Raw genomic sequence first — 23,012 nt, forward strand, 5'->3', positions numbered from 1 at the left:
GGAGCTTATACTGTTGTACTTTTTAAGCTGGATGCTAAGCTCATAAATTTTCAGTTTTTCATTTCCCCTTGAATACAAGCACCTTTTATTTCTCCTCTAAAATAAGCAACTATGTTATTTCTTAGGAAGATTTTCCTCCCTGGGGATACCTGGTTTAAGCAACCAGCATCTCTACAAAGAGAAGTAGGGCCTAAGCCAACTCCTGACGTCTTCAGCCTTCGATACCATGACCCTTTTCGATACCATGAGGGAAGCAAGGAGAGAGGGAGAGAATTGAAAAGACGTAGCATTTTCCTAGAAAGTGTTGAGGATCACATCACTGAAGAGATTGTCTAAATGACTGGACTAAATATGCCTTAAAGTGGGTCGACCATTTAGGTTACCCCCGTCCCTGCACTAGACTGGGACAAGCTGGCTGGGCTTGTGAAACACACAAACTTAGATATAGCAATAAATAAATCTAATTGCAGTGTGAGTTACATTTGATGGCTTTGCTATAATAATTATGAATAACCATTACGATTATAGTACTTTTCAATCAAGGACAACAAACAGTTATTTACTAGTTTCTTCTAAAGGTATTTCCTGAGCATATCTTCTGGGATTCCTTTCACCTTATTAACAGCAACAAAACCTGAAGAAAGGACAGAGGCAAAATGTTTTAAAAACTGCCTCCAGAGGAAACTCACTGTCCAAGCACTTATTCAATAACTATTTTTGAGAGGCCAACTACTTTTTAGTTCTAGTAGCTATGTCAGGTGCTGGAAAATGGCCAACAAGACAGGAGACAGAGGTTGCCTTCACACATTTACAGACTCACAGGGAACAGAGACAAGGTCATAGACAGCTCTAGGGCACGATGACAAATGCGTCACAAGTAGTGCGAAGTGCAATGGGAGCACATAGTACAGGGGACCTGGCCTGTCATCGGGGCTCAAGGAAGACCTTTCCTGAAGAAGTGACACCAAGCAGAAGTGAGGCAGGTGAAGTGGGAGGAGGAAGGAGTGTTTCAGGAAGAGATCCGCCTGTGCAAAGGCTGGAGGGCGGTGAGGACACTCCATGAGCAGGGCCTGGCAGAAATTCAGAATGGCTGTGTGTCCAGTGATAGGTGGTAAGTAGTGAGAAAAGTCTAGAAAGATAAGCAGTTACTGAATCATGTGGATCGCATAAATGACAGGAAGGAAGGTGTGCGAGAAACAAGAAAACTCTGAGGGGCATAAGTGGTAGGTATCCTGGCCCGGTGAACGATTCCCGCGCCATTGTCACACACTACATGTTCTTGCAGGAATGCGCAAGTCCTTGTGAATTTCTTGCTGTCTGAAAACTTCATTTTGTTTTGTTTTTTCCTTTGGGGGATCTCAAATACGGATGTAATCTAAACAAATTCGGAGGCAAAGAACTGGTTTTCACTAATACACATTTTTCCAAGGGGAACTCAGGCACCTTGGGATGGACTCAAAGAATATATCCCATCAATAAAATCACATTCAGCAAACACCAATGAGGGCACAGGAACAAGCCTCTGAGGAGAGGAGGCTTTTTAGAAAAACCAGCTGAAGGCATCTTGCCCCAAGAACCAAGGCATGCTGCCTTCTGCCTCAGTCAGCAGAAAAGCAACCCACATGGGGGGCCCACATGCAGTCACCCTCAGCTATGAAAGTTCATGCCTCAGCACCAAGCAGGATTTAGTCCCTTCTAGTAACCTCAGCTTACTAGTAAGCACACATTATGTAATATAAATACAGGGGTTATAATATAAATACAGGGTAAATTAGCAGGGGTTTGGTAAATATTCATTAATGGTATTATAAAAATATTTCTTTTCAAATAGCCTTTTTAAAAATGGGCAAATAAGATGATTAGATATTTGAGGCATTTCAAATTTAATATACCTAGAACCAAAACCATTACCCTATCCAGAATGTGAGACAATCTATCAGATAACTTAGATTAGAGGTGTGTTTAAACACACCTCGATGTAATAAAAAATAATAACAAATAATAACAAAGGTGAGAGGGAGTGGAGACAGCATTCTATATTAAAAGAGAGGTATATATTATAAAAGAGACATATAAATTAAATATATGTGTGCGCATATAACCCCAAACGCAGTGCATGAATCTGACTGGACCCCAGGTGGAGATAGGGCAGCTGTAAGAGACAATTTGGAGATAACTGGGGAAGTCTGATTTTGGACTGAACGTTAGATATCCTGGAATTAGTGTTCCTTTTCCCAGTTGTGATACTCGGGGTGATTGTAGAAATGTTGGGGAACGCTCTTAGTCTTACGAGACACACACGTTTAAGGGTACAGTGCCACACTATCTGCAACTTACTTTCTAATGTTTAACAAGAGGGTGAGGAGCAAATGTGGCGACATGTTAACAAGTGGTGAGTCTGGGTAAAGTGTGTACAGGTGCTTATTATATTAACCTTTCTCCTTTTCTGTAGACTGGAAATTTTTCAAAAAGAAAGAAAAACAAGAAAACAACAAAAAAAGCACACTGCGCTATTTCAGCTAGAGAAACGCTAAGCCAGTGGGCCCCCCAAAAGCTGCTGAACAGGTACAAGAAAGATCAGATCGAATGTGGGTAGGTGTAAGATGACATCTTGACTCAGAGAATGAGGGTTCGGAGACGTACTTCTGAGGAAAAGGCAATTCACGTCCTTCCCAGCCCTGGGACACCGCTATGCTCCGTGCCCTGCAGAGCGAAGCCGGGCGGCCTTCCCGAGGCGGGGAATGGTCCAAACAGAGAGGAGCACGGCTGCACGGTCACTGCTGCTTTGTCTTCTCACACCGTTTCCTCTGTCTGGAATCTCCTCTCTTGCCTCCCACTGCCACCTCTCTGACCTCATTCGTCCCCTCACCCTCTGCGATCACCGCATGCTGAAGAATTTGCCCAATGGTAGCCCAGCCCTGTTACTCTGGAGCTCTGCGCCCAGGATTCCAGCCTCCATAGCGCTGTGTCCCAGGAGGCAGCCCACTTGGCCCGCTGCCTCATGTCACTCCAATATAGCTCCCATTTCACTGCCCCAAATCCTGCCCCTTCCCCGTTCTCTGTGAATTGGGTAGTGGCAAGAATATAAAATTCCTATGACCATAGCAATACGGGTGCTTTAGAGGGCTTTAAAGAAGTCTTGCTCCCTCTCCTCAGTATGGGACTACTTTCACCAGTCCAACAGGGGAAGCTAAGATCTGAGAGTGAATAGCTCCACGCCAATAACAATTTCTGAGTTTCTAAAATCCACTGAGCGTCTACACAAAGGGCTGAGAAGGAGCTGGAGTGTCACCCACCTCATCCGCGTTGTTTTCTTTGTGGCGGTTACTCTATTAACAGGCAGCCAGGGAGCACGTCTCAGATGACAGCCCACCTGCCATCTTGCCCGGTCCTTCTCTGGAAGGCTCTATCATAAAACTTTCCCTTATATTGAGTCCCAACTTATTCCTTGGGCTTCTGCCTTGATCAAGTGAAATTCCTCTTCTCCCCACAGCTGCACGTGAAAACACCAGGCTGTCCCACTCCATGCCTTCCACACAGGAGGCATCATGGCGGCAGCAGCCCTAGACCAGCTCAGGGAACCAGTGAACTTGAGGAAGTTCATGGGCTCTTAAGGGCTGTGGTGTGAACCAGCTCGGTCCACCCAGTGGAAACAGCATATTGGAAAGGAAAACGCTGCACGACGTCGGGTCGGTGCAGTGGGGAAGGCTTCATTGGGGTAAGCACCTTCTGTCAATGGCATTTATTCAATGAGAAGAGAAAGAAGGCGCGATGAACTGTGAAGGGTGGCTCAGGATACAAAATAAACATAAATGCTTACCTCCCCTTGGAAGCTCTTCAGCAGCGGCGCTACCTGCTTGCGCAAATCCTGGAGCAAGAGGGATGGTCAGGAAACAGCCATTTGAGAAAAAAAGAGAAGGGAAACATTCATTAAGGACTCCTAAAACCAACTTTGGATTCAGTGATGATTTCATTACAGAAAGCAGTCCTGGTGGCTCTCCTGGCCTGTTCCTTCATCCACAAAACATAATGCCAACTGGCGCCCCACAGTTTCCATGAACTTAAATGTCACTAGATTTATTTCTACTAAATCCTGGTTATACGCACCTGATTTTGAATGTGCTGTGGACTAAAGTTTTTGCTGACGTCAGTCTGAAATAATTTACTTAGAATAAACTGGAATATTACAAACCACGCAGGTTTGACTTATTCGTAGCTGGAATGGATTTGGGCCACCTTCCTGCATTTCAGCTGTTACTTTTGAGTGCTGTTTATGGGAGATACAGCCCTGTTCTGAATCCATCTTTGACATATGAGTAGTCACTGGGAATTTTATCCCAAGCCACCAGTACCCATTATTTCCTTAGAGAAGTCTATGCTTTGGTTCCTCCTTTGAATCATTTCCTATATTTTTATACCAAATCAATGAGAACAAATCATGAAACTCTTTTAGACGATGTGTGGTAGGCATAATAACGGCCCCAAAGACGTCCACTTCCTGATCCCTGGACCCTGTAACTGCATTAGGTTATACGGTAAAAGCGAGTTTGCAGGTGTGATTCAATTATTAGGGATCTTGAGTTGGGAAGATTATCCAAAATTATCCAGGCGGGCCAGGTCCTTCTAAGAGAGAGGCAGGAGGGCGAGGGTCAGAGAGGATGTGAGATGGAAGCAAGCCGGGGTCAGAATGACACAGGCGCAGAAGCCAAGGCACGCAGGCGGCCCCGAGAAGCTGGGAAAGGCAAGGAAACGCTGCTGCCCTGGAGCTTCTACGAGGAACAGCTCTGCCAGCACCTTACTGCAGCCCCAGTAAAACTCATTTTGGACTCTGACCTACAGCACTGTCAGATGATAAATTTCTGTTGTTTTAAGCCACCAAGTCCATGCCAGTTTGTTACAGCAGCACCAGAAAACAAACATACTCTCTCATTTAGCCCAGGGTACTTTTCCAAAAGATAGAGGCTACAATACACACCGAAAGCAGAAGGGAGGGGAAAGAGGATAAAGAGGGAGCAGAATCACGGAAGAGAGATGCCGTTGGATCCCAGCAGCGCCAGTGGTAAATCCTGTGTCTTACTCACAAGGCATAAGCCACGCTTCTTTGTCAGAAACTTGGCAACCACAGGGAATGAGGTGGGTTTCTAAACACGAGCGAGTTCAGTGAGTACTGGGTGGGGAGGGTGAAGGCAGAAAGAGCCCTGGAGATGTGCTGGGTGCGCTGGTCCCCCTTCCTGCCCCTGGGGAGGACAAACAGGAAGGATGATCGCACTGGGCAAACTACAAACATAGAGATGATAGATGGAGTTTGTTTGTTGTCTGTTTTCCAAAAAGGCACACTTTGACGAAGGTGATTCACTAACAAGGTGTGGCTGTATTCCCTAATGTTCTCACTAAGCAGGGGGTGCTAAGTGTGTACCCCAGTGGGGAAAGAAGAGCTAACACACTCCATGCTGCCGGCACCCACACAGCGTCCACGGCACGAAAGCCCGGCTTGCACAGGATTCCGGCGAAACTTTCCTCTCCAAACACCACAAATGCGTATTAATCTGATTTTCAGTAAGATGTGAACAGTTCAAGGACGATAACCTCAATGCAATGCTTGTCTTCCAACTGTCAGTGGGAACCGTGGCTCCTTCCAGGCGTGGGATTTGGGGACAGCCCTTCGCTTTTCATGGAGCAACCCACCACACCGACAGGTAATCTGGGAGCTGTGGGAGTGCGCCGCGGGCCTGCCTTGCCCTATTTGACAGCTGGTGGCATCTGATGGCTCTGGAGAGGGGGCCCAAAAGGCTTCCAGCGTGCCTGGATTGGATGCCACAGAATTAGGAGCAGCCAGGCCCCAAGGTCAGGGGCTAAGCTTCCCACCTCTTCTCACTCTACAAAGGCGGCTGTGTTCAGGCAGGAAATGGGTGTTAGTGCCGTCCCTCGCCCCCATCTCCAGCATCCAAGGCAGGACTGGGTGACATTTTGCTGAGGAAACCTCGGCACAAGAGGCCTCAAACTCCAGAATGTTGGACTACGGAAGCTCATCACGTCTCATGCCAGTTCTGACGCACCTTCTCCTAGAGGGGCCAGTCCTACCCCATAAGGGCCATTCCCCACTGCGCAGCAGGGAGGGCTGCAGGTGTGGCTTGGGCACAAGGTGTCCCCTGCGGCCCATGGTCAGCAGAATGACTGACCTGAGCCATCAGTAGGGAGTTACTGCTGAGAGCAAATGTGATCTTGGGCTGTATTTATAGGAGCGTTAATCTCTGTCTCCTCCGTGCCTAGAATGGGCCTGGCACACAGGGGGAATGGGTGGAATGGGTGCATTAGTAAGTGAAAGAACAAACAATCTCTCCGAGTCTGTCAGTGAGTAAGCAAGTGAGAGATGGCCTGCCTGGGTATGAGCAGCCAAGGCTGGCCCCACGTCCCAGGCCAGGGCTGCTGCCCAGTAAACATGAAGTACGACCTATGTACCTTTAAGTTTTCTCTAGCTTCATTAAAAGAGCAAAACGAAACAGATGAAATTTGTCTTAATTTCATATAACCCAATGTAACCAAAATATTATCATTTCCCATGTAATGAATAGAAAAATTATTAATGAGTTTTCATGCTTGTTCTTGTATTAGGTCTTTGAAATCTGGTGTGTGTTTTACACACAGCACACCTCCCTTGGGACTGGACACATGTCTAGTGTCCCCACCCACTCAGCCACACTTGGTGACGGCCACCAAATTGGCAGCTGGGGGCTAAGTGATGCCTTCACGTGTCAGGGCTCTCCTAGGTGCCCCCATTTCTGATGGTCAGAGGGAGAGCTGAAAGGACAAGAATCAAGAGAAGTAGGAGGTGAGCGGGCGAACAAAAGGTTAAGAGGAGACGGTTTCAAATGGGAAAAGGCGCATCTATCAGATGCTGTCACAGAGCAGAGGCTGGAGAAAACTACTACATGCAGCAGCCAGGTGGCATTAAGTGTACCGAGAGTGGTGCTGGGTTGGAGCCGAGGGAGAAGTTCTGAGGATGAGGCTGTGTGAGTCGAAGGAGAGGGAAGGTAGAGATGGTTGGGGTGCGTCTTGCAGAAGAGGGGCTCAGCAGAAGTGAACAAGACAGCAGTCGCCCTCATACATGGGGGATATGTTCTAAGACCCCAGGTGCATGCCCGAAACTGACAGAACTGAACTTACACTGTTTCTCCTATACGTACACACCTTCTCACTTAAAGGAAGCACTTTATGGCTCCTCTTTGGCATATCTGAATTGCCAGCATCCATACTCCTGCGCTGTGGGACCATCAGTAAATAAAATAAGAGTTACTTGAACACAAGTACTGTGATACCCAGAGAGTGGATCTGATAAGCCAGACGGCTACTAAGTGACTAACGGGCAGGGGGCATATACAGCGTGGAGAGGCTGGGCACAGGGAGGATTCACGTCCTGGGCAGGATGGAGCAGGAAGGAGCAAGATTTCATCACACTACTCAGAAAAGCACGCAATTTAAAACTTACGAATTGTTTATTTTTTGGAAATTTCCATTTAATATTTCTGGACTGAGGTTGACTGTGGGTAACTGAGACCTCAGAGAGCAAAAGCGGATAAGGGGGGAGCACTGTAGTTACCATTTAGTGACTGTCTGTCATGTGCTGAGGGCTTCAGATATACTAAATTCATCTGCTTTTCACAAAAGCCAACATAAGGGATAGATACCTACATCTGAGGCTCAGAAAAGGAAGGACATTTGTCTAAGGCCACACCGCTGGAAGAGTTAGGATGTAAACTCAGATTTCTAGGGCCTGTGCCACAGCAAGATTTTGTAATGAATCCATCGCGTTTGCTAGATGTGGGTGCGAGGATGACATACAAGGGCTACCTGGACAGCAGCGTGGGAACTGGGGGAACACACGTATCACTCGAAAGGCTTACAATGCGTCCAAACTCAGAGGGGAAACGGCGAAGCTGGATGGGGTCACAGAAGGTGAAAGGTGCTGGGGCCAAGGCATCGGAGACCACTGTGGAGAACAGAAATGGAGGGAGAACAGGAGTGGGAAAAGCCTGTGAGGGTGTCAGACCCAGGCGCCCAGGAGATCAGCACACAAAGCAGCAGCGCCTCGTATCTTACTAGGCTCATCCCAGATTTACCCCAAAACACACCAACCGGCACAGGGTCAGCCTCCCTGAAACACCAGCTCTCAGAAGTACAGGAAACGACAAAAATACTTCCATATTCGCTTATCGCACTCCAGGAAGGCCGAAGAGCTGCGCCTGTCACAGTGGTCATACATAGACTCTCCTCTGCTGTCCCTGCTATAACCAACCCACTAGATTTTAAAAATCATTTCTATGGGCATATTCACATCTCGTGACAGATCTGCTAAACTAACCTTTTAGATATTAAAGCTGGATGTGTGTGTCTGTACTCACACACATCTTTGAAGACAGTTGAAAAGAAAAACACCCACTAAATAGTCACACCCACACACATACTAACTGATACATACGTATTTCACGTCACCAGCTAAAAAGTTACTCATTCCAATTTTATTTTGGGCAGTTGGAGAAATTCCTCATCCAATTCTGCTACCTGCAAATATTACCTGGTTTCGTACTAAACTAAGGAGACAGAAGCCAGGATGCTCGTTCTTACCCCTGGGCCCACCCCCTCGTGGTTAGTGAGGGCCTGACAAGGCTCATTGTCCTTTTAGAACAAACAGCGCCCTTTGCTGTCTGGGTAGCACCACAGCCAGCAGGTTCGGACACTGTGACCATCGTGTGCGTCCCCACGCCTTTCCCTGCAAATCTCAAACTGAAGAAAGTAGGGTCCAATCCATCAAAACCGTATTGCATGAATGATAATTAGGGATTTAACACAAAGTTAAAGAAATAGCTTAGGGTTACACACTTAACTCAGTGACAGGTTTTTCAGCACTATTTTAAATGTGCTTCCATCCTGTACCACTTATTGAGCAAAAAGCACAAACATCTTAACACGTAGAAAGTGATGACCTTGAGATTATTAATATCGGGGGTCTGTTGGCAAAGACCGACTAGTGCGTTTCCACCTCCTCCTTCCCCTTGAGTACACTGCAAATAATGAGCAATGTTTATAGAGACTTGCTTCTGTGCGAAAAGGATTTTCATTATCTTCCCAACCACTGATTCACAACTCACTTTTTAGATCAGAAAATTGAACAGCAAAATGTTATTGAGGAATTTTCTATGTAATGACGATTAGAGGAGAAAACCACTCTGGTTTAAAAGCAAAGCAAACAAAAACACAAAACCACCCGGCAGCGTTCAGTTGTACCTGTGAGATGCAAGCAGGGGACGTCCCTGGACCCACCTGGGGTGAATTTTTGGCCTTGGCCCGTTTAGGTCACGAGGGTGATCTCTGGCAGGCTCTGCCTCCACGTGGGGCCTGGCACTCCCAACACCCATGAGGTGTGTCCCAATCCACACTCACACGCGGAGCCAGGGCCAGCATCACAGACTCTCGCTCCACGGATTCAGGCTGGAAGCCACTGAGGTCCACCTCTGTGTCCAGGAAAGACTGGCGCAGGACATGGCTGTTTAGGTTTAGAAGGACAAGCAGATGCAGGGTAACAGCCTCAGCACTACGTGTAAACAGAAGGAGGCTAAGGATTACAGATGCATCTTCAACGTCCTAAGGATCTCTATTTCTGAAATCTTTTGTGACCAGATTTTTCAGGATGTTTCACTTTTGCTCCACAGTAGCTCATGTGCATTTTTTGTGGAACGACAGCTGTCTGGCTGCAGTTCTTGGTGGTGCCTCAACCTCTGGGGTGGCAGCTTAAGAGTGGGGGTCCCGTCCTCTTCGGGACAACACGGCCTTCCCAAGAGCACTGGGGGCAGGGCCGGAGCAGTGCAGGGGCTGCAGAAGGCCAGCGCTGAAAGGCTGGACTCAGAGACTCACAAGGCTGCCCCGCCGACCCTGGTGTCAGCACAGGAAAGGGACCCTGCCCTGTGGCATCAGCAACAGTGGCTTCACCCCCTTCAGCGTCTCTTTCTGAACTGCCTCAGTCCAGGTAACTCTCAGCAATCTCCCTTACCCTGGGCTTACTTCATATTTTCTTCCTTGTGTCTGGGTAATGAGAGAGTGGCGATGGGGTTTAACCTTTGATAGGGGCCAGGCAAAAACAAAAGACTGGCTTGCATTGAAAACCCCAGGAAATGTTTATGCATGAGGAGGTTACAAGTTACACACACACCCAGAGCTAAAAAAAATTATCTCCAAATGGACTTACTCACCCCTGGTTTTCCCCCTCATTACTCAGGCCTCACAGCAAGAAAATTCTAATTTGAAAATGTTTTAGGTATATATTCAAAGAAAGCCATTATGTAATACAGCATATTTCATTAAATTTGACATTATCAAATGTAAGATGTGCCATATTTTATGCTAAACTAAGAAAAAATGCTTCTTAGTAAGCTGTGATGTCATTGATTATAACACTCTGATATTGAAGATAGCAAAATGTGTATAACTGTATTATTATAATTAACAAAATATGGCGCACCACAAAATGAATTCAAGTTAAAACACAGGCTCCAAGTTGTTTTTATTTTTAACTTACAGTTCCCTGTGTTTTAGGTAACACAGCTATGATTTTGAAAAGGGTCCTTGACTTTTAGACACGTACTAAAACATATATGGATGAAATATGATCTTTGCTTCAAAATAATTTAATGTGGAGGGGTAACGGGTTAAGAATAAGGATGAACCAAGTGTGTGGATGGGTTGATGATTATTACAAATGGATGATGGTACACAGGGGTTCACTGTACTCCTCACCTTTTCTTGTGTGTTTGAAATATAAAATGTTTTAAAAACACTGCATTTCACTCTGAGCACACAAAGCCTTCAGCTGACCGATCACACAGACTAGGCAAAGAAAGAATTACGAGATGGGGCTAAGGGACGATCTCTCTTACCTTACAACCTACCAGCTAGTTAACTGTCACCTTCATCAAGTTAACTGGGAAATCCCAGGTCCTCTGGTCCAACCTCCTGCCAAGGCAGGAGACCTCACTATGGCATCCCGGCCACACGGCTCGCCCTCCCAAGGCCTGACACAGAGGGACAGTCACGGTGTTAGAAGCTGCCTAATATTGGATCAGGGATTTTCAGATGCTGTGCTACCAGCCCACCAATTGCTGATACTCACAGGAAAGCTACCCTGAGGTGGGCACAAATAATGTTATTACTAGTAACAGTTCATTGGTGAATAATTCACTTCTGAAAGAAAAGAAATGAGAGAGGATTCAAGGTGATTCTGTACTCACTGACTTGCTGTATCTATAATGCGTTTTCTCGAGTGGGAGATTAAAGAAGCAGTGACCTGTCCACATCCGGGAACATGACTGGCTGATCCTTCCTCTCCCGGGCCCAGGCCTGTCCACTGACAAGCCTGGTGAGTGGAGCTCAGCTCTTCCTTCAGCTTGTCAAGTATTTGAGAACCCTACTCATCTACCTCTATGCACCTTCCTCTCCACCAGTGTCTGCTGTAGACCAAACGCCACTCTACCCATTCCTGCAATGCACAGGCAATGCCCTCCTGCCTGAGGCCTTGCTCCTAGGGGCTGCTCCAGGTCTGGCGTCCCTCTCCTGCTTTAGACACAGCGTCTGTCAGTTGTTCTACTCCCCCCCAGCATCTCTAATGCCACCTACTTCCAAGATTCGCACTGAGCAAGGAGCCACCAGAAAGCCGTCGGTCATGCTGGAACGAAGTTCTAGAGAAGAAAGGAACGGGATTCTCATAAAGGTCACGGAAAAGGTCCACTGCCTCTACCCAGATATCTGAGCTGCCTCAAACTAAGAATCCTAAAGATCTTTAAAGATACAAAATACAAATACTCAGATTCCAGATTATACAGATGCTGGTTGTGGGAAATCTGAATGAACCAATTTCCTTTTAAATAAAAAAGTTTCTTAAAGAAAAATGCAAACAAGTTTAATTTCAGAAACAGAGCCCTCCATTTCTAAATATATTAAAACATAATAAATACATTAGATTAGATATAAGTCCTGCAGTTTAACAAACCTACAATTTTTTCTAAGAGCAAATTAGTGACATTTTTCAACCAAGATATTTAATCAAATGCACATAAGAAAATGATCTCTTGTCTACAACCTAAAGCCAAAATACTGAAGATAAATTGTTCAAAAGCATGTAGCTACTGATTCTTTATTCTGATGTCTTTAGGATTCTAAAATATCCTGATGATAGTTGAATCATCCTTATTAATAAAGAAAAACCTACACAGTGCACCAAATCTAAGGCTAGTCTTTTGATTATAATACAACAATTTGCTTTCTTATTGATAAGCTCCCTTTTCTAAAAATAAGCCTGTGCCTATTTGTCAAGTGGATTTTTATAAGGGTCTGGTGGGACAATGAGAAAAGTCATAATTATCTGTAAAAGGAAGACTGTTTTTGGCTCTTATTTCCCTGGATGTCATTTAAGACAGCTAGAATTCTCCCTTACCACGTACACAAGTGCACAGACCAGGTATGGAGGTTTTTTAAAACAAGACAAGATACCATGCATAGACTACAGAGCTCAACTCAACGCACAGTTTAGTGAAAAGTGAAGTTTCTCTTTGTTCCAGGGCACTGAAGCCTTTGCTTCCCATCTCATCATCTGAAGATGAAGCTCGCAGCCATCAAATGGATCACCACACTTTTGGGTACTTTTATAGATGAACACATCCTCCTTCCAGTCTTTGTGAGAGAAAAGCGTAATTTTAAATGGCATTTAAACTGAAGTGTTAAATAAAAAATATCTTTCTATACAACAGCAGACAGTATGTCCTGGCAATTTCTCAAAAGATTTTAGTTCACAGATTTGAGAAAATTCCATTAGCTTTAATTATTTATCAGTAGTCAATTTAGATTACCGTTCTTGACCTATTTTTACAGTGCATGGGCCACCCAGCAATGAAATAAATGAATAGTCCTTTTCTACAATGGTTGATTTTCTTAAATAATAGAAATCTAGTTTAAAGGAGGAATGAAACCCCAAACATATAATTACCACAATATATAACCCGCCACACTGCCTTTGTAGCTGGATAAAATGCACATCTTTGTGAGTTTTTTGGTTATTAAATAAGATTATCTTGAAAGGGATAAACTCACTCATGCTATAATTTCTTCCCATTTAAATTTCTTTGCTCCATTTAAAACATGTTCTGTATCGTGGCAGAAAGTCTCTAATACTGATGGATGTACCTTTAGCTCCGTGTCTAATAAAACTGTGTAATGGGACGGCCTGGCTTAGTGGAGCTGGAGGGGGTAGGAGCAAAGGGACCGCGAGCGGAGGGTTGCGGGAGGTAGGCGGAGAGGGCCAGCCTCGGGGCACCCGGGGCCCGCTGAGTTCCTGGGCAAGGGTGAGTGGTAGTGTCTTTGGAAAGACTCACGTGAGGATGAAAAGGGCAGGCTTTTCAGATTGGTGATGCCTGAACTGGGCCCTACGGTGAGGAAGGCTAAGGAAGGTGCCCGGGACACAGGGGCCCCAATTTGAAGGAAGATCCGGTAGGACGAGGCAGCGGCTTTGCAGTAAGAGGGAGCCCAGATGCCGCTAAGCCATCAGTCCTCAGAGTAAGGTCTGGGGACTGGCTCCCTCACATGGTCCACGAGCTCAAACCTGGTTTTGTTTATTTGTCTTTGCCACTCATTTTCTCACAGGCATGCAGTATAGTTTTCTAGATGCCATGTGACATGTGATGATGTCATTATTCTGATGTAATGGTACGTGTGCCTGTGTATTTTCACGTTTAAAAAATGTCTGTGTTAACCTCTAACGCAGTCACTACTGACAGTTACACACAGACACAATTTTAAGAGACCCAAACGTTAAGGAGACGGCAGCTCGATGGTGTCTGGTCTGGGAGCAGAGAATCACATCCAATTGTCTGGATGTCAGGCTATTGGTTGGTCCAGAGGACCTTCCAGCACCCCGTGGAGCAGCAACTACCCCCCATTGTCTCAGGGTGTCTGCAGCTCTCACAGCCTGGGCTGGCACCACCCCTGCCCGGGGGCAGAGGAACTTCCTGTACACACTTGGGGTTCAGTGGTGGGGCAGGGGAAAAGGCAACTCCAGATTCCTCTGACTAATTTTCTAAATACATCTGATTTGCCTTTAGGTCTCATTTCAAAATATTCTTCCAGGTCAGTTTCTGAATAAATGCTCATGTCTAAACCTTCAGTTTTATTTCAGAACTTTGAAAATACTGTGATTTGTTTCTGTATGTACATATCGTTAGGTTTTGAGTTTGTCAAAGAGAGAAATGAGAGAGTATACACACCATTTATTACAAAACCTTTTGAGCACTGACTAGTGCAGTGAACGAGCTAGCCGCAGTCCCTGTACTCATGGGCTTACATCCTACTGCGAACGATGAACTAAGGCTGGGCTCCCAGTGGAAGGTGAGGGGCCATACACACCCCAGCTCCAGTCCTGGGGCCACTGATGGTGGTCGGTCCACAGCAGACACCCGTGAGCACTTGTGGATTGAATGAGCGGACAAGGAGCTGCTCTTCCCAGACTCATCAGTAAGCCGACCTTTATTTATGGGAACTGCTGCACAGGGGATCATGTGCGAGATGGGGGACAGCCCCAGAGGTGCCCTTTCACCCTTGGGTTCTGACAGGGCGCAGGGAGCCTGACTCCTACTTCGCCCCACACCCACGGTGGAATGTACTCCAGATCTTAGGCCCCCCTCACATGTAGACAAATGAGCTATTTCTAATTAGAATGCACACTAATCCTCCAGTTTCTGCTTTTAGGGATTTATCCGTAAGGATGATCAGAGATGTAGGCAGACATTTATGCATAAGAACGTTTTTAGCCTGTTTAGAAGAGAGACAAATTAGAAATAGTGTAGCTGCTAACAGCAAGAGATTACTTACTAAATAAAATTTAGTAAAGCAATACAATGGCATATTAGGTAGTCGGTAAAATTATTTTTCAAAGGACAGCTAACATCATGGAATAATGTACATGACTGCCATTTATTCAACAAATGTTTGCTGCGCAGCTAGGACAGGCCTCAGGCACTGTTGCAGGCGCTGCTGTCAGTGACACCACCACCCACAGGAGGACACTCCGTGTGGTCAGAGCCCTGAAGAAGCGCATGGCACTCACGAGGCAGACCGGGCCCAGGGCAGCAGGGAGGGCTCCTCTGAGGAACAGGAACCTGCCCCCAGGTCTGCAGGCTGAGTCGGGGTTCAACGGGGAGTGAGGGAAAAGAAGCCACAAACTACAAACTGGGTTTACAGCGTGACCCCACGTTGTAAAAACGAGTACACGGACACTTGTATGTGTTTGGACAAGAACGGCAAGAACCCCATCACGGTTACATGGTAGATGAATGGAATGATGGCTTATTTTTCATTTCTTTGTCTTTAAGTAAATTGTATCCTTTTAGCAGAAAAAAATATTCTTTTGAAAACTGAGGATGGGAATCAAGCGATAGTTTTAAAAAGTAAGAAACTTTTTAAGGTTTACAGAGCAACTGGGTTACCCGCCTCCCCCACCAGCTCTTTAATGGCAGAGTCTCCGGACACGGAGTCGCTGTCAGCCTCTGCGCAGCCCACAAAGAAAATGAGTGCTGTCCCTGCTAATGCACAGCTACACTATGCATTTCTCCAAGGAGCATCACTTTATAAGCACAGTAAGTGCGAGCAGGAAACCTACTGGCCCGTCAATTTGTTTTACGTATATTTTTTCATTTATATAAAATACTATGGCTGGGGAAAAGCCATGTTATCAAACAACATACTCAGCATAATCATCACCATTTTAAAAGATGTAATATTTATGAACAAAAAAAGATCAGGAAGCTCTACAGACAGCGACAGGCTAACACGTCTAGGTCTTCTTCATGCCACATGCAAACGTCTACAACAAACACCCACACTCTGTATCATCAGAGGACAAAGACACGGACACTGCGTAACCCTGGGGAGACCTAAAATGTCTCAAACACCACTACAGGGGTAGGGGCGGCCCGCATACACATCCCAACAGGAGCTGTTGGACTCAGCAGGCAGGCAAGTCACAAAACGAGGACAGATTTTGCCAAGGAGATGAGAGAAGACGTAAAATCAGGTCTCTAATGTGTTACTTCCTGCTCCTGGTCTCAGTTTTCCTTGTTTCTCCACCCGAATGCCTTTACTTCAAGTGGAGTCATCATTTGTGCACAACTGGCTTACTTAAAATTAAGCAGTGTGGAAAAGATATACCTTCGTCTTAGCTCAATAATCAGCACATATTGTGTAATATTTACTCGCTTCCCAGAGCTGCTCAGAGGAATAATTAATAACAAACTATGGGAAAAGCTACTTGCAGATGCAGAGCACGCGCGCTGTAAATGCCTTCTCACTCACTCAAATGCACAGATGGAAGCAGGCTGGGTCCTTCATCGTGGGGTCCCATCTTCAGTAGAACAAGGTGCCTGGTGACCCCTGAGCAGCCAGAGGGAGGCCCCAAAGACGTGGGGTTCAACCAAACAGGGACATTACGCTTATTACACACATTTTCTCTTTTGGAAAATACCACAGAACCAGAGGATTATGAAATGTAGACCATAATTTCTTAATTTCTAAATGAAGTTATTTATATCACACAGCTGGAAACCAAGTCTAAGAAATATATGTGTCTCAGTGGGCAACCAGGAAATTTAAACCTTTGAAATCAGATTTTGTGTTTAAAGACGCTCAGAGACTTCCTAGTGGATTACTAAGCCTGCCAATGGAGGAGAAACAAAAGCTTCCAGGGCAAAGAAAGGCTTCCTGGCCCTCGTCCCTTCAGTTTCCCAGATGGCAGACTAGTATGGCACTGGGAAGGGGACCCATCCCCATCCTGCCAAAGGAAATCCACTTGCGAGCACCAGGAACTACCTCAATTTTATCCAGTCTTATTCAGCAGGTCCTAGGCCTAGGAGATCCTAGAGGTCAGGGAAGAGGTTTATGACACCCTGCAAGGGCAGAGAGAAAAGGTGAGTTACTCACCAGGCTCGTTTATGCTACGGCCTCAAGGTCCAAAAGATACGTCATTCATCGGCTCCCTGTTAGTCTGCAAAGCGCAGGTGCATGTCTGCAAAGAAGCCTTCTAGGTATTGACATGGATACCTACCTTTGCAGTCCTAAGCATGCGAGCCACTCCAACATTAGCACATTTCATGGGAAATCCTGGGTGGGAAAGGTGACTTTGTGGTGGGAGTGAAGGGCATACTGGGTGTCCCTTTGGGATGACAAAAGTGAAGCTTCTAAGGCACTTGTAACAGAACCCACTGCGAAGTCCACAGAAACCGGCCTCTTCCAGGCCTGCTGGCTGCGGAGTGCCAGGACCCTGGGTGGCAAGAAACAGACACAGCTCGGAAACTGCTGGGCTTAGGGAAACACAGGGCCAAGTGCTCGTTTTTAATCCTTTCCCTGGAAATGGAGCCACGAATTACAACAAATTATATCTAACTCCATAATGGATTAAAGTGAGAAGAATGCGTGTATGAGCAAACTCAGTTGGAAAAGCACAGGCCCCTTGGATTCTGGCGTGGGAGGGAGAGCAACTAGCCACAGAAAATACACTGGATAACTGAACCCAGGTCTGGGGAAAACTGCTAACGCGCAGAGAATTAGTATGCGTTTTTGGTAAACAAATGGCTTTAAAATACTTTTAGAATTCCTCTAGCAATCTTTCTCAGGCCTGTTACCAAATACTAACTTTTGCGCAGTCCTGGAATTTTCTTTTGAATACACAGTATGGTTTCTTTGGAGTGAAACAATTCAGGAAAGAGATACAGTTTAACAAATTCTATATCTCTTGGCCAGAGCTGCTGGCCCTGCTGGATGAATCATAGAGAAGTCCATAAATGTCGAGGCATTTGCACAGACTTTTCTTTCCTTACCATATATGGCAAATATAGATCTATTTATCTCCAATCATCTCAACTTGAGCTTTAGCATTTTTCTTACCTTATTGCCTTTCTTAAAAATTTCTCTTCATCTATGACTCAGCCACACAAGACAGTACACCCAGCGACAGTGCTGACACTCATAACCCCAGGCTGGGGTGTTGTTGTTTTTAAGTTATTTTGTATGAGGACAGAATGTTTTACATTGGTAAATATTTGAGGGAGGTCAAAGTACCTGGCTATTTACGTTCCTGCTATATCTTAGCTGAGCAGCGCATGGTAAAAGGATTCCCACAAGCATTTAACCTGAACAAGTTTACTCGCCCAAGGAATCGTGTTTCTTATCACACATAAAGGAATCAGCTGAAAAATCGTGTTTGGTGTTGAGATATATATTTCTTAAAGAGATAAATACCAAGAATATTTTCAGGCTTCTAAAAGCCGACTTCAGGGAAATTCCATGACTAAGACAGTTTAAGAACGCTGACTGCATTCATTCACTCACTCACTCACTCATTAAATGTGTACTGCGAGTCAAGCTTATAAAGACGTGAAGATGAAGGCTCCAGGCCTGCCCCACCCTCAGGACACGGAGTGAGAGGACACACGGGGCGGTGGGGGACGGAGGACTCTGTTTCAGAGAGATGGCTTTGGTTGAGGTTCCCAAGAGGTAGGTTTAGTGGGGTTTTGAGTAAAAAAATGGAGGTGGGAATGGAGAAACATCATGGGTGCAGGGAAGGCTGTGGAAAGGGAACAGTGAGGTCACTGCAGCTGCCCAGCAGGATGGCACAGGCCAGGTGGTCCTCCCACGCAGAGGGGTCTGCATGTGGCTGGAGGCAGCCAGGAGCTAGCCTCTTCATGACCCCAGGCCATACCTTCAGGGAGTCCAGCCAGGGAGGGTGCAGGGTAAAGTACAGTTATCAGTCTATCTTCTCCTTTTACTTTCATATTCCCTTTGTGGGAAGTGCAAAGTCTCCAGCCATAACCTTTAAAAGATGCTGGCGGCCCACAAAAGATAAGAACACTGGCTGTAGAGCCCGGTGGGCAAACATCCAGCTGTCCAACCTTAGGCTGAAAGGATTCACCTGCGGACGTGTGCAGTAGCCTAAGACATGTTACTCCTTCCATCAAGTGGATCCTTGAGACTCGACATAAGCAAAAGTTTACGTAGATCCTTGAGACTCTGTCTGATGTGAATGTTCATATCCTCAGCGCCCCCTGGAAGGTCCGTTTATAAACACGAATAATGTGATGTCCACACTAGGGCAACCTACGCTGAAAACTTTGCTTGCTGAAATTATTTTGGGATACCCTTGAGAAGAGCCCTTTCTGTAGTCCAAAATTATCTGTAACAAAATGTGTATTTTAAATTCAAGTATCTAGGCAAATAATAGAAACTCCCTTCGACTGAGGGACCGTAACTCAGGCCCCTGCCCTGGCCGGGCACCACCTCCACACGGTGGTCCTTACAGAGGGAGCTAACGAAATCGGCAGAAGAGGCCATCTCCCGTACCACTGGCACCCTAGGAGAGCGGCAAACCTTTCCGTAAAGGCATTGCTGGGTGGTCTTGGGAGAAGAGTTGAGGGTAATGAGTGGCTCCTGCCAGGCAGAGGATCGTGAAACCAGAGGACGCCCTTCCCCCAATGTCCCCTGCACGTCAGGTCCTGGGCTTGGTGGAGCTCTGACGCATCACCTTCTTATCATTCTTTCTTTGTAACACAAGGCTCTTATCTGATTCCTACTGCTTGGTAGGAAGGCTATGAGCATAGATGGCAGCATGTATGTAAGATCATAGATCCCCAGAGGGCTTCTTCCAAATAAAACATCCTTTTGAGGTGTTGTAGAAATAAAGTTCAAAAAGGGAAAATATAATACACACCGTGGGCTGGACAATGAACATGGAAAATCTGATTGGAATCTTCTGGAACAGCCAGCAAGTCACTGGTGTGCACACACATGACCCTTCAAGCGCCACGAGTACATCTCCTGGGACTCTCTGGGATACTCTTGATCACGCAGACATGCATGCCCACGGACACACGCACGACGATAAACAACTCCGCCTCTACCGATCTTCTTCCCTCACTTCCCCTGTGTAGTCACAGGGGACTACACGCTCCCCTGGGTGTGGCCTTGTAAGTAACTGACGCCCAACACGCGTGTCATCTCAATCCAGATTTGATTCAAGAAATGCTGTGCACGGTTCAGTAACTATGAATCTCCTTTCCTTATGTAAGCATGCCTGCACAGTCATCCCTACAGAAAAATTCAAAGTGACCCGGGTTGGAAACCTATCTCTGCCATTTAATAGCTGTTTGAATTAGGCTGCTTATTAAACTTTCACCTTTCTGAACCCGGGTCCACTCCCGTTAGGTAGGAATGACGTTACTGGCCTCGGGAACAATGGCTGGCACACAGTAGGCATCCAGGAACTATGTAGGATGAATGGACATAGCAGGTCCTGAAAGCAGCTGTTACTGCGATGGCGATTATCATGCCATGATCCCTGTCTACAGGTCACACTCTCAGAGCCCCGAAACCTCTGTGCCTTACCTGTGTGGTCTGCAAAGCGCTCATTTGTCACAGGCAGGCGCTCAGGTCCCTAACTGGATTGATGGCAAGGCTGTTGTTTCTTCCTGGGCACTCAGTCAAGGGCCGGGCAGGTGCCAGGGGTTTGCTCCACGCTGCAGACTGCGGGCCAGCCAGCGCGCTCTCGAGAACCCCTGCCTTCCCTACTCTGTCCCTGGGGCTGCCACGCGCATCTCATGAAGTCTGACAGAGACGGCTTTTCTCAAACAGAAATTTCCAAAGGTGATCTCTGCCTGCTAGATGGTGGCCAGAGAAGGTCCATTAATGTCACTGGTTTCCTCCACTGTTGTCCTCAACTCAGTGCCTTACTCTCCTCCCAGGTGACGTAGGCATGACTCCCCATGCCCGTTCTGCGGGCACCTGCCATTTTTATATGAGGAAATCTGGCGCTGACAAGAGATGCTACTTACCCCATTTTTTTCTTTTTTAAGTAGTCCACTGTTCTGAGAGGTCGGATCAGCGAGACCTTTCATCTTCTAGCACCCCACGTATGCTAGAAACGCTCCTTCTATGTTTTAACATGTACCACAGAGAGATTAAGCTAAGTGAGGGTGCCATTCACAAAGGCTCACCGAAATTATGCCTGCTAATCTTTTAAATGGCAAGAACATTATGCAATACAAAAGGAATCTTAATAATTCTAAAGCTTTTACCCAACTGAGAAAGTTTACATTTACAGAAACACACTAGAGATAAAGAAGTTCAAGAAGCCTGGCCAAACTGTCCCCCACCCAGTGTGGAGAGGCAGAAAGTTCCTGTGGTGAGAGAGAAGGGGCCGAGGGCAAAGGGCAAGCTAGTCTGACACCTGGCCGGGGTCCTAACACTTGAAAAGTGTCACTTGTGGAAACAGCCCAGCTCCCTGGTCTGCACTGGACTCAGCCATTTCCTTGGCCTTCTAAGAATTGGGCTACTCTGCTGCCGTCCCCCCACTACCCCCAGCCTACAGGTGACGCGTGACACCCGGTCCCAACCTGAGCAGAAGTCTAAGTGCATCACGGTGCGGCCAGCAACATGGCAGGTGTGGGCCGTGCTGTCTCACCACGCGTCAGAACACTCTTCCACGTGTGTGGAATCACCCTCCCTGCGTGCGTGGAAGCCTGGGGCTGGGACAGGCCACCTGGCTATAAGGCGAACTCGGGCTGGCGGGCGCCATGCTACTAGATTCCGAAGCTGTGTTCCATCTGCAACTGCCGCCGCTGGTGGGCCGAGTCTTTGCACGCCACCGCTCAGGTCCCACACGTGGACGGGCCAGGGCATACATGGCCAAGGATTCTCTGTGCCTGCGTCCTTCCCCTGGCTATCTGACCTCAGCCCTGGCGAGCCTGAACTGTGGTGAGAGGTCAAGAACCCAATATATTTCTGACATGCTACACATGAACCTGCGCCCACCAGAAAAAAAATAATCCTGATAAAGGGCCTGTGTGCAGAGTCACGATTCACATAACTGTACCTTAGTCTCTCTTCTTGAAAACTGTTCTTGATCACCTTAAAAGTGCAACTTGACATTGTTACGTTCCTACACGTGTCTTATGCTACTCAGGGTGACAGGCCTTGTTCCCACGCATGCGCGTGCACAGCAGAGCAGGACAGGGAGAATCGGTGTTCAGGTGCTCCTGCAAATGGGGAAGGAGACAGTCCCTCCACTGCAGGAAACAGGGGGCAGAGGTGAGCGTGGGGCCTGCTCATTCACCTCAAAGCTCGCACAGGAGAAGGGTGTGCGTGCAAATAATGACAAAGGGTGGAACAAAAGAAAGGCAAAATATCTAGGCAAATAATAGAAACTCAGAGAGAGAAGGCCTTTCTTGCTGGGTCAACAAGAGACTCAAGTTTGCAGGGGCATGTGAGGTGAGATGGAAGTGGGGGGTGCTTCCTAGAAAGAGCAACAACATAAGCAAAGGGAGCCAAAAGTACGTTCAGGGAAAACCAATGATGGGTAAGGCATGTGGGAGACAAAGCCACCCATACCAGGCCCCTGACGGCCATCTGGGCCACTTGGGGGACGGACGCACACAGCCTGAGAGGAGAGCCACCAAGCACGGCCAAAGAACACAGGATCAGATGCGGGCTTGCTTTAGGAAGGTTCACCGAGAGTCGTTTACATGATGAGCCGGAGGGAGAAAGCACAGAGATGAAGACACTGATTGGGAAATACATTCTAGGCGAAGGGGCTAAAGCCAGAACTGGGGTAGTGGCAAAGGAAAGGGGGACGGAAGACAGTGTTTCCCAGAAGCAAGACGAACAGGACCTGGCACAGGAGGTGATGTGAAGACAGAGACAGTGGAGAGGAGGTCAGTGCGAGGCTTCACGCCGGCGTGATGGGGCCGGTGGCCCTCCAGCCAGGAGCAAGCACAGGAAGGCACAGGCCTGGAACGGGGAAAGCCACGAGAACCCTGCTTCTGGAAATACTAGGAACTGGCAGGACTTGCTGAAAGGAAATCGTGATCTGAAGAAGTGAGGCCCTGGGAGCTGGGGGCTGGGGGGTGAGAGGTCCTGTGGCCAGAGCCCTTGGG

The 23,012-nt window shown here is 46.9% G+C and overlaps 1 protein-coding gene across 4 annotated transcripts in view; it reads right to left on the reverse strand.

Moving 5' to 3' along the window:
• Positions 1–23,012, reverse strand: part of CUX1 (cut like homeobox 1) — a 349,252-nt gene that overhangs the window by 181,240 nt on the left and 145,000 nt on the right. For all 4 annotated transcript variants that reach the window (XM_081054322.1, XM_081054323.1, XM_081054321.1 and 1 more), the window contains exon 3: positions 3,821–3,868. In XM_081054322.1, the coding sequence (XP_080910448.1) occupies positions 3,821–3,868 (48 nt within the window). The remainder of the gene's footprint in view (positions 1–3,820; positions 3,869–23,012) is intronic.

Source organism: Rhinolophus hipposideros (genome assembly GCF_964194185.1).
Source record: "Rhinolophus hipposideros genome assembly, chromosome: 7".
NCBI lineage: Eukaryota > Metazoa > Chordata > Mammalia > Chiroptera > Rhinolophidae > Rhinolophus > Rhinolophus hipposideros.